This window comes from Barbatula barbatula, assembly GCF_947034865.1.
Source record: "Barbatula barbatula genome assembly, chromosome: 25".
Lineage (NCBI taxonomy): Eukaryota > Metazoa > Chordata > Actinopteri > Cypriniformes > Nemacheilidae > Barbatula > Barbatula barbatula.
Window position 1 is genome coordinate 3,442,521 of NC_136788.1, and position 12,840 is coordinate 3,455,360.

At 38.8% G+C, this 12,840-nt stretch overlaps 1 protein-coding gene across 1 annotated transcript in view; it reads left to right on the forward strand.

Annotated features, from left to right (window-relative positions):
* The window catches only part of LOC306890188 (uncharacterized protein), a 64,423-nt gene that overhangs the window by 21,202 nt on the left and 30,381 nt on the right, over positions 1-12,840 (forward strand). The window contains exons 4-5 of the mRNA XM_079449743.1: positions 2,742-2,888; positions 9,242-9,301. Of these exons, the coding sequence (XP_079305869.1) occupies positions 2,742-2,888; positions 9,242-9,301 (207 nt within the window). The remainder of the gene's footprint in view (positions 1-2,741; positions 2,889-9,241; positions 9,302-12,840) is intronic.

Here is a 12,840-nt window from a genome sequence, read left to right on the forward strand (position 1 = left end):
AATATACCTGATACTAAACACAATAATAATCTTACCGATGTCTTGAACACTCGTATTTTTAGTCACTGTTGTTAAATTGTTGTGTGAAGGCAAAATGGCAGTTTTTTTTGCAAAACGGAAGTTATGATACAAATAACAAAGTTAAGTTGAATGACGTCATTGTGAAAGCGCCTATTGGCAGAAAGGAAACGATGGGTAGGATTATTACTAGGAAAATATTCGGAAACTAATTGCTCCTTTTAAGCTAAACTAACAAAAAAGTAACTAAACTGTATGAAAACATTTATTTATTTTCACAATAATTTAACTACAAATTTAAACAAACATTCAATCTGAAAACTATAAATATACTTTTTATTTTCAGTTCCGCACATCTCCAAAAGTCAGAATGCATATCAGTTGTCGGATGGTTATTGTGAATTATTAAAAATATTGCGCAGTCTATTTTCAGTTCCTTAAAATAGCGACGCGGAAACAATGCACCTAAAAACACCTCTTTTTTTACCAAGCCTCCCCCGAGTGGGCGCACAAATGAGCGCAAAGGCATTTGCTATTTAAACAATGCGGTGCTGAACGGGAAAATGAGAACTGCATCGAGCTGAAGCACTTGCGCAGCGCAAGCACTTATACCTGGGGCTTTACAGTACATATCAATGACTATTCAGTGTTCATCAAGGCTACAACATTTTTTTGAAGATGGCCTCTTTAAAGAGTTTGTGCGTTTCTGCGTCTCTGTAGGGTCTTCAACGGTAGACTGCTGGCGTGGTCAATGCAACTACAGGACCTGACGTGTTATCATGACAGCCTTTCAGGTGTGATTGGAAATACGAGTGCTAGTGTCTAAAATGCACCGAACATTTTGAGCAAAGCTTTAGCTAAAACTGCTCTCGATGTGCCAGAATCATACTGCGATGTCACTGCATATTTAGCGTCACGATTTAAAAAAGTTGGGTAGTAACTCCAGACTCAACCAGCTGTCAGAAACTCACTCGCTCTCGCTCTTACGACTATCAAGGTGCGTGGAAATCACAGCCTCTTATATTCTCTTTGATATGTCACAGATGTGTGCAGAGCTGTTGACACAAGATCCTCTCGTTATTTTACATTCAACATCTTCCCCCTAAGTTTATCTCTCCCCGTTCTCATTTGAGCAATTCAGTTGACTCTTGGATCTTCAAGCGCACAAAAAAGGCTTTAGAAGTGTAAATGCTGTCTGGTAATCGGTGATGGTCATTATGACAATGTTGTCATTGTTGCTCCCCTGAAGCTCTCTGTGCTGTTTTTCCATGATGCTGATCAAAGCAGTCAAGTGCTGCTTTAGTTTGCTTCTCACCAGTAAACGGATACTTGCGTAAAGTTAATTAGGCCTCAGACTGAGTTTTAGAGGCTCTTTTGACAGGTCTGTTTAAGGACAGGACAAAAGAAATGTGTGATAGCAATTGTTTGGTAATATAGCATGTAATTTATCTCAAAAGCACATAAGCTGCTAGGGATGAACCAGTATGGTACAATACTGTAACTTCTTGTACTAGATGAAAAGTTCACACTTCAACATTATCATGTTTTAGTCAACATTGTAAGCTTAAATCAAAATGCTAAATTTAGCTTTACCTCCTCAAACTTTTCTTTTTTTGGTGTCACCTGCTGTGAGGCTATTGGATACGCAATAGTCATTTATAATTTTTTCCTGTCTCCAATTTTTAAATAAAAGCAAAGTTATATTTCCACAAAGATCAATTCAATCAAATGTTCTCTAGCGCCATCTGTTTCTTAGCCCTTATAATCTTAAATTTTTGTCTACATGTTCTGTGTCGTTATAGTTTGTTTACATTGTGGTAGAGAGAGAATTTAGGAGGACAACAGGTCATGAAAATTATGTTATAGAAAAAAAACATAACGATTGAAGGGTTCATTTTAAAACAGTACAAGTTTTGTCAGGCGAAATATATACCAGATGTGTTTTTGCATATGTGTGTGTGTTCCTGCATAGTCCTTTCAAAGTTACTTCAATTCTGATTATCAATAAACACAAGGGCTTTCAGCCATTAATAGTGTGAATTGGTGTTTTAATTGTGTAAAGATGCTGCCGTGCTGTTTCTCAAGGGCACTAAACAGATTGATGCTCATTCTTTGAGAGTCTTGAGTGAGCGCTGTGATCTTATAAACGCTCTGTGTGATGAGAGTCTCTCCGTAATGAGGTCTCATGGGTAATAAGAGTCTTTATGAGATATTAAACCGTTTCCTCTGTCTTTTTGTTGAGCATTAATTCCATGCAACAAGTAAAGCATGTCTTTTCATTCTCTTCTATGGCAAGAACAGATGTGACTCAAATCTTCTCTGTAAAAGAGTTGTTTTATATGATAAATAGCTTTGCATAAGGGAATTTAAAGGGGTGTTATAGTAAGCTGATAGACTGAATATATTCTTTCAAGTGTATTAAGAAATAGGCAGGAATATTTTTTTAAATATCACATGAAAGAGTTTAAGTGGCACGTGTTTTTTCTTACGTATTTTCTATTGAAACGTGTGGGGGAAATATCAATGTGGGGGGAAATATCAATATCAAAAAGGACTTCTTAAATAGCCAATAACCTTTAGGCACAGCCCAAAACAAATGTCACAAGAATGGACTTTTTGTTTAACCTATTCATTAGAATTTGAAAGATTAAATTCATTTGAATGTTTTTGATATCGATATATGCATTAATATTTGATTTTGATATTTTCATTGTCTGTTTTAGATCTCACGTGAGGCAGAGGATACCCTGTTATCCGTGAAGCATCAGGACATGGTGCCCTCTGATGTTGGTCCCAGCGATGGCACAGAGCTAAACAGCAGTGATCTGCAGTCTCTGAAGAGTGACACTGTATCTCTGCTCTCAGGCAAAGTGAGTGCTTTAAACGTGTGTACAAACACACAACACGCATGCATAGATGCACGCACGCATACACACAATCGTTTAATTCTTAAAGGATTGTCTAGCCATCAAAGAGTATTGTTTTTGGTGGTGTTAAGTCAAGAATCATTACTGAACTTGCAGTGCAAGTACTAAAGTAATCCACCTGACTCCTGTGGGTTAATAAATAGGCAATTCCAAGAAGATGTCTGTCATGGTTCTCGAGTGATGAGACACGGACAGAGGACCCAGGTGCAGACAGCGGGTAAGGGGTTAACAGATAATTTAATACATAATAAAACAAAGACCCACGAGGGGGTAACAGAACAAAACATGGATACAATAACATGAACAAAACAGGACTAAGACTAACTACACTATACAAAGACTTAAAATAAACTCAAAACAAGAACTACAATTACACTAAACTAGACTGACAAGACACATGGACTCACCACACAACCACAATGAACCAGCACAAGACAGAAGACACAAGGGCATTAAATAAGGGACCAAACCAAGAGGGGAACAGGTGAAGGACATTAATCAATAACGAGAGGATGGGAACAGAAACGAGACCCAGAGAGAGCGTATGGAAGGCAATTACAACAATAATTGCCTCTCTCCACATTAAACATGAGGTTCTGTCATGATCCTGCCACTATACATGATGCAGCAGAATCATGACAGAAGCCTCTCCTTAAGGAGCAGCAACCTGATGCTCCTCAAGGCACAAACAAGACAAGACAGACAATGACATAGGCAAAACCAAATCAACATGATAAAACAAATCAACATGATAAAAAAACAAAACAAGCAAGCACAAGAGTCCAAGAGAAGGGGCACACAATAGTCCAAATGGAAGTCCAAACATGGCCAGACACGGACTGGGTAGCTCCGGCAGGAATGCCCAGCTCCACCGGGCGGTAATGCCCGGCTGCACCGACCTGGAATGCCCAGCTGCACCGACCTGGAATGCCCGGCTGGGGATCTTTGGCGGCAACAGTATTCCGGCGGCTTCGACCTGTAGGGAAGACCGGCAGTCTCAAGCCTGGAAGGCATTCCGGCGGCCTCGGCCCTGAGCAGGAATCCGGCAGTCTCAACCCTGGAAGGGAGTCCGGCGTTCTTGGCCCTGGAAGGGAGTCCGGCAGCCTCTAACCCTGGAGGGGAACCCGGTGGCTTCGACTGCTGCCACAACGATCCCTCTGTCTGCTGGGTTCGATTATGGCTGGTTCATTCTGTCATGAGACGTTCACACAAACCACAATGAACCAGCCATAATCGGAGAAGAGGTGTTACTTGGCTAAACTTGCCTCTCCAATATTTTGAATTTAGGCTGCGATACCAAGCCCAACCGCTAGATGTCAATGTACCATACAGTTTCTATAAATGTGCCCAAACTACACGACCCGTTTAACAAATAGTTTATTTAATATAATCAACAAATCGTTAAATTAATACAATTATTATACAATAAACTAATAATATAAATGTATATTAGACAAACACAAACCGGAAGTTAACTGGGATCAGGTGTACGCCCGTCCGATGAAACTAACGAGGTAAACGTTACAGATCACAGCTTTTAACATGCTGCACCTTTAAATACACATTTTGCCAGACAGAATTGTTAGCTTCAAAAATTGTCAAAATCACATTTAAAAAAAATGAAAACACATAACTTTCCAAATGACCATCACACCATCTATTGCTTATCCTTTCTGATACCTTAAATTGTAAAAATATGGGATGGCAATGATATCCCAACTACCATCCTCCTGAATAATATTATGTCTGCTGTGATGGTAATCTAAACTGAAACAAGAGATATTTTTGTCCTTAATCTGGTGATTTCACGCTTACCGAACCCTGACTTCTCTGTTGATCTCGGTAGAAAGAAATGATAATGTTTTATCATCCAAGATCAATGTCCTGCACCTGACTCCAGAAAGCTGTTGGCCTCCAATGAAGCTCTTACAATCAGACAAACCTAACAGGAGCGGTCAAGTCATTTTCTCTTAACTAAAACATTGGTGTATCGCCACGGTGCCGTTGGGACGAGTAATATGTCAGCGACAACGTGTTACCAAATGGGAAATTGTCCCTTCCTAAATGACACGGCGTCTTCAAACAAGTGCAGTGAGTCATTGTCTGGTAATTTTACTGACCTTGTGTGCCGTCCTGTCACTTTGACAGTCCCGGGGAGCATTGTGGGGCAGAAAAGCTCTCTCCCACAGGCATGCTGGATGTAAATGGATTTTTCATTTTTAAATGCCTGTCTGATAATGGGAGTGGGTGGCATGTCAGATCACACACATATGAGCCTCTATTTCAGATAAGGCCATTTGAACAGAGAAGCCGGTGCGTGCTTGCGTGTGTGTGTTATCTTCATTCCTCTCTTACCTCAATTTCTATTCTGTTCCTAAAAGACTCATTTGAATTTCCTCATCAGAAAAGCCCTTCGCTTGAACCTCAATTAATATGTTAATGTTGGCAAGCTAGCTTTTTAATTAGTATAAGATGAATCACATTGCTTATTTGGAAACCTGATTATCTCGCTTATGTGTTATTCGGGCATTGTTTTGTTGTTATGTGATGTTGCTCTGATAGTGATGTTCATAATAGTGATGCCTCATGTATTATATATTTTTAAATAGTTTATTAGTACATTTTCTGCATAAATCAATCTGCAAATTCATAAATCTGAGTTTAATTGAAAGGTTGATATATACAAAAAATCATTTTGGCCGTAATGACATTATTGCTCTGAAATTCTGCTCACTTGACCAGTTAAAAAGAAATTATTTCGACATTATTTAATTCCAAACCATGATTTCCCTTTTCTGGAGGCGAAACACGAAAGATTCACCCAGTATTTTAAAAGCAGGCATCTGGGCATATTTTGGCTTATATGAACAAACTGGTAAGCAGGAACGACCTGTCAAACATGAATAAAATATACAGGGAATATCAATAATTTAAGAAACCATGTTAGCCATTTTCACACTGAGATGCTTTAACACGGTGTCAACACTGGATGCGAATGAACTTATTGTATTCAATGATTCCTCCACACTTGATCCGGTGCGGCCCGACACATCCCAGACAAAATAGTTTATACATTCTTACAAAAAAGGTGCTTCGACAGGTTCGATGCAACAGAAGAACCTTTTGGTTCCATAAAGAACCTTAAACATCTGAAGAATCTTTCTGTTTTAGCTCAGTGGTTAACTTTTTTATCACCTTTATTATTAAGAGTGTAGCATTTATATAACATGTTGCAAAAATCACAAAACATCACACTGAGGAAAACTTTTCCTGAAACTGCATGATATTGTCAGGCAATGGTTGTGCCAGCTGGTCGGTGCGGTATTTGTACCACCCCTGACAAATTCTTATTACGTCTGCATAAAAACTGACGTTGACGACAAACATGAACATATTTTAAATCTTGTGTTGAACGCTGAGCTTTCATTTCAAAGGACTAAAACATGTTCTTGCCTCATTAAAAAAAACAGTTGAACACGCATCCTTAAGCATATCACTTGTTTATTATATTATCATTTATTATTATTGCCTTTGCATTGTGTCTAAGAACACCTCTCTCTCATGATAAAATCAATGTTACATAAAGGGTCGAGCGGCTTATTGCTTTATTAACAACCACCCACCCAACCACAGATGTGTGTCACCCCCGTTTGCCTATTCTCTTTCTTTTAATTCTTCACTTTCCCCCTTCCCTCCGCCTCTTTTATCCACTGCATCTCTTTCTCAGTAATCTGTTGAGGTACATTTACTTTGCCGACAGAGTTATTCAATCATAACTGTGATTTTAACAGAGTAATTAAAGTTAAATGTGGCCCTGATGAGCTGCTCCTTCAGGAAATGTTGTGTTATTAAATTATTTATGACTAGAGGCTCTCTCTACCATATGTAAATCATTTAGATATGCAAATGGCCCACTAAAGCTCATAGATTATGAATAAAAACGTACTATTCCCATGTTTAACTGCAGGCTTTTAATCATAGAATTACTTTGCTCTTTGTTCATGCCTTAAGTCATGTTCATCAAACATTCGAAACACCATAAATACTATGGCATAGAAGATTAACACGGTATACTTATAGAAATCATTGTACAGTTAAAGAGTCAAAATAAGTACCAGATTTATACCTGTAATTTAATGCTGTCAAATACTGACCTTTTAGGCAGTCCGTTTATTTCTAAGGCCTTCTAATACCATTATACATTTAATGTCTGTGGTGGCCATCCAAATGTTTGTGTAAAGTATTGCTCAGGTGTTTTGAACTGCTCTGTCTTAACCGCTAGATTACATATATTTATTTAGCAGACACTTTTATACATGAGACTTGCGTGCATGCAATCTATAAATCAATAAACAATCTGTTTACTGGGATCAAACGCACAACCTTTTTGCATTGCCAACACAATGCACTACCAGCTGAGTTACTTAATCACTTTATAGGGAAATATTTGATAACCTATGAAAACCAGTGTGAAGAAGTGATAGGAAGCGTGAGTATACTGTGTCTTTAGAAAAGGCAACACACTATAAAGCGTTGCTGTAGTTTTGCAGCAGGTTTGCCATTAATTTACTGTAGATTTAATTTATAATTTTTTTTTCAACAACTTGTTTTAAACAAGCTGTATTTTTAAACAAATACTTACCTGTTGTTATATTTTCTTATATTAAACTAGACTGAGTTTCTTAGGTTACTTTTCTTGTAATGTAAATGTATCGTAATTTATAAATATGTTGACTAGAAAGCCAAACAATTTATTGCAGTGTAACGCCAGTAATGAGTCTTGCTCATTTTGAATCTCAAGTCAAATTGAACTCAAATTGAAAACGGTACTAACAGGAAAAGTTAGTGGCAAAACTGATGCAAAATTACATTATACAGCATAAAGCGAACCTCACAAACATATTTAAAGGGATGGTTCACCCAAAAATGTAGATTCTGTCATCATTTACCCACCCTCAGATTGTTCCAAACCTGTAAATAAATGTATTTGTTCTGCTGAACACAATGGAGGATATCGCCAGTATCGAAAGATCGCCAGTAATCAAACAGATCTCATCCCCCATTGACTCCCATAGTAGGGAAAATAACACCATGGGAGTCAATGGGGGATGAGATCTGTTTGATAGCTGACATTCTTCCAGGGACCCGTTTTAGAAAGCAGGGTTAGTGCAAACTCAGAGTAAGTTAACCCCAGAAAACGGGATACTCTGGGTTTTCAGTTTCAGAACGAGAGGTATATCAAACCCGTGACCGCGGGGTAAATCAAGCCCGTTTCAGAAATCAAGGTATCTTATACTTAGAGTGAGTAACCATAGTAACCTACTCTGTGAACCTAACCTGGTCGGGAGCAGGTTTTATTCCACTAACCCGAGGTTTGTTACAATCTCCGCCCCTTATATATATATAGTGCCTCCAATTCGACTGGCGAGAAATAAACGGAGTGCTTTTTGTCACGTGGCGTTGCCATGGTAAATCGTGTTATCTTCGCTCAATTGATGATGGCTTTTTAAAGCCGCGGTGAACGAGCGTAACCTAGAGTAAACTTACTCAGAGTGGATTGAACTGATTGAAACCAGCTGTTCTGAAACAGAAAACTCAGAGTAGCGGTTATCTGAGTAAATCAACTCCGAGTTCATATTTTAACTCAGCGTTGCTTGAACCTCCTTATTGAAACGGGTCCCAGATATCTTCCTTTGTGTTTAGCAAAACAAACAAATGTGTACAGGTTTGGAACAATCTGGGATATTCATTTTTGGGTGAAACTTTTACTTCACTCTATGAAACTGAAGAACTATTCAGATCTAAATCATTCTTTTGGTACTGCCACAGTAAGACAAGGTGTACAGGGGTAGATATTTTTATATGAATTAAGCCACAGTGTCAGTGCTCCTCCTACAGGTGGTCTTGGGTTTCGTAACGCAGTTCACTCTCTGAACCACATCACAGATTTGCCCAAAATGTCATGTGACCCATGCTCTGTTTCACACTGATCTGCCAGTGCAAAAGCCCATTTGTTCTCTTACCAACAACAGCCCAATGTTGTGAATTTATGTGCATTTTGATTGAAAAATGCAGAACAAAAGATAAAAGAACAAAGGACTATAGCTTTCACTTTGGTATTTTTCTTAAAATAAGAAATCGGAGTTGACAGTATGGCCGCCTACAGCGTTTAGATTTTCTAGCTGTCAGAGCACCACAATATACTTCTACATGACATGGCTTAAAGCTCTATATTGATGAAAACGTAACCATGTCTATTACTGTAGTTCAAGTTGTGTTTTTTGTGTGTTGTATAGAGTGATGAACAGGAAGGACTTGAGGAAGACACTCGGAGCGTCACAGCATCTTCTGTTATGGTATGTCAATTTTCTTTTGTTAACTTACCACTGAGCTACAGGAACGCTTATTAAACACTACAATACAAGATTTAGGCAATACTGTAAACATTAGCATGGTAAGCATACATTCACAGTGGAGTGACCACATTCACAATAGCGTTGCATTAAGCTCCATGACGTTTTTATATCAAAGTCGGCATGAATTTGACATTGCGTTGGTGTTTTCTTCTGAATTGTGACATATATCCGAGAGGTTATATTACAACACTCTGTATCGCTCAGTTTAGCTGGCAATACATCCTCCCCACACTGTGTCAGGAAAAGAGGATTGTGTTCTATTTTAGGCCTTTTAGCACATTTCAACATTTGCAAACCAGAGTACACAAACAGTCTTCTCCCTGAACAGCAGGCAGGCGCTTGAAGGACAGCCCCCTGGGTGAACGCTTGCGTTTTTTAATTATCGTGGAGGTGACACCTCTTCCCAAGCATCTCTCACCTGCACTGTAAACAGGGCTGTGAACTCTGCCGTCAACAGCCCGACCCTGAGTGTCATTGATGAAGGGAAAAGCTCATTAATACACACCCATCAGGTCCATAGCCAGCCTATTGAAAGGGGAGGTTCTTTTTTCAAAAAGTGGACCTTTTTGCAGTTTTTCTCCTTCTTTTGTATTTAATTATGAGGTTCAAATACTTCATTTTGATGATCTTTTATGCACTAATTTCTGCTGGATTAGCTTATTTTAACCAGCACGCTTTTTGATGCACCTAAAATATTTATTGCATTGTTGTCAAATTGCTTCCTCATGTAACACTTTTGTCAGTCCATACACAGTTCATAAGTTTAAAGACCACACTAACAACGGAATAGATTTAATGAACTTTACTGAAATATTAATAATAATTCTTCTCATCATAACTTCTTGACTCTCTGTCAATGCCTCTTTGCTATGTTTTATTATTATAATTACGCTACGTTTATATGGCTATTATATTGTAGACCAGGGGTTCCCAAACTTTTTTCTGTCTTTAATGGGGGGCCGGGTCGGTTTGTAACAGAAAATTACATGGGGTGGACGTACTACTTGAATTATTGTGGAGATTTAATTATGATTTGAAATGTATTTATTATGCCTCCTAATGGTAGAATAGTTTATTAATAGTTAATAGTTTAGTGCTACTCAAATTCAAAACATTTTCTCTTTCCCAACCGCTTGGGCATTTTGTCATCTCTTTGAAATTTTCCGATGGTTCGCGCGTCAGTTCTATCGCAATGGTACGTTATCAATTTAACAAATTATTAGGCTATGTGAGTAACTTAGAGAAATTTGGGTCTGAAAGCCAATATTCTGACGCTCGCTCACGGCCCTACTAGAGCAAGCTGCCTACGGTAATTGCCCATAGATGTCCAGCTGGGGAACCTACAAACAGGCCTCGTCTCTTAGCTGCTAAACTTGAACGATGCTAACATCACTGCAAAGATGCGCATAGACCCTAGAATATTTTCCAGATATTCACATTGGTTTTGAAATAAACATCATTTATGAGTGCATGCACTTAAACTGAAATCTTCAGTTGTGAAGCAAAACCAATATTATTATTATGTGTATACATTTTTATTATTTGTGATATTATCTTGATATGAGACAATTTAATAATAATTGTGCTTTTTAAGAGATTCAATATTTTTTCGACCTACAGTGATATTATTATTGTTGTCCATTCATTTTTCGAATTTACCATTTTACTGTCAAGAAGTTGCATTGGTTTTCAGATGACCAGTACATTACATGTAAAATAATTGGTGAAACGTTTATCGAACTGGTTTATTGAAATGACCCGCCCGAAAGAACGGGATGACGGGAACAGAACCGGAAAGTTCTAATTTGAGGAATATGTGAGAGATTATTGAACTGGCAATGGGTGAACTTTCCGGTTGAACTCTTCTGCTCACTAATCCCAATATGGCTGCCTCTGAACTTCCTGTGTCAACATGGTCACCATGGACTACCCTGTGCCCTTGTCTTGAGCTCCTCCCTCATGTTTGCCCTGGTCTTCGGCTCTGCCACCCTGTGCTGAACTGCTCTGCGTGTTCTGTCTTGATGCTCACCTGCTCTGCCCTGGTGTTCTCCCTCTCTGTCTGCTTCAATTTGGTTGTGTTTAGCTCCTCCCTCTCTGCTCTGCAAGTCTGTACTATTGTTGTTGAAATGAGTACCTGCCTGCAGCTCTTCATGCGGCGCGTCCGTGACGGGAGAGAAGCAGCACGTGCGGAGTGGAAAGGGTTCAAATTAAGTGTGTTTGCCGGCTTGGCGCTAGATAAAGATATTAGAGGATATAGAGGCAAATGATCAATTACATAAATGTTACTGAGAGCACGTGTGATGTGATTCTCCGTTATGTAGACGTGCGGCTCAATTTTAAACAACTGAAATAGTCAAATGTTTCAACGTTAAATGGTTTATTAGGTTGTCTCTTGGTCCGGATGAAACGAAGCAAATTGGCGGTCCGCCGATGACGATGACTGCTCTACAGTGTACAATGATTTATGTTTATGAATTTTGAGGTCACATTTTAAACTACATCACACATTTGCTGCTGAGAGGATTCTTTCAAAACGGACGTCAGAAGGAGGCGGAACCGTGAACCACCAGAGACATTAATTTCAGAATAAACAGGGCAGTTTGTCTCTTGTAAACTTTCGTTTTAACTTTGCTGTAAACTTTATAGGCTGGGTACCAACTGGCCTGCCAATTACGGCTTCTTTCTCTTGTTAATTTTATGTTGGGGTGATAAATTCTCAGCAGGGCTTGAGTCCTGACCTCAATCTTACCTACTTCATTCATAAAGAAAACAACACTGGGTAAAGGATTTTTTTAATGATTTTCGTGGTATCATATAGGGAGTGTTAATGTCGAAATAAAGTGCTTTTTTAAGCAAGATGAGTAAACATGTTTAATGTTCTGTAATGTTGGAGGGATTGTGCTTATGGGTATTGTTTAAGGTTGTGGACAGGCTAATGCAATTGAAAATTGTCTTGGCTATTTCTAAATATTTTTTGGTGGGGGGGCTTTTTCAAATTTTTTTGAGACGACAGTGGAGATAGACAGTAAGCGGAGGAGATAGGGCTACAGGACTGGGAAAGGTCCACGAGTCGGGACTCAAACTCAGGTCATCCAGAGCACAGCTGCGCTATATGTGTCTTGCCTTTTTTTTAAGGTTTGAACCTGTTGTTTCACTAAACAATTGCTTTTGTTGATGTGCTCAAATTGGTTCATGCTAAGGACATCTGATGGTAAGAATAGATTGAAGTAAAAAAGAAGCAACAATGAGGGTTGCACACCGGACACAGAAGTGCCTAGCTGATCAGCGTAGAGCCATTGTTTATCAAAATAAACATATTGTTCGCTCTGCATATAACTCTGGATGCTGTTCTGAGTCCTGCAGCGACACAGTGTGCCACTTGCATTATTTAGCATGAAATTATGTTATTTGACTGAAATCATCTTTAATGTATAAACTGAGTTCACCATAAGCTGCAAGATCCATTTATCTATTTGAGA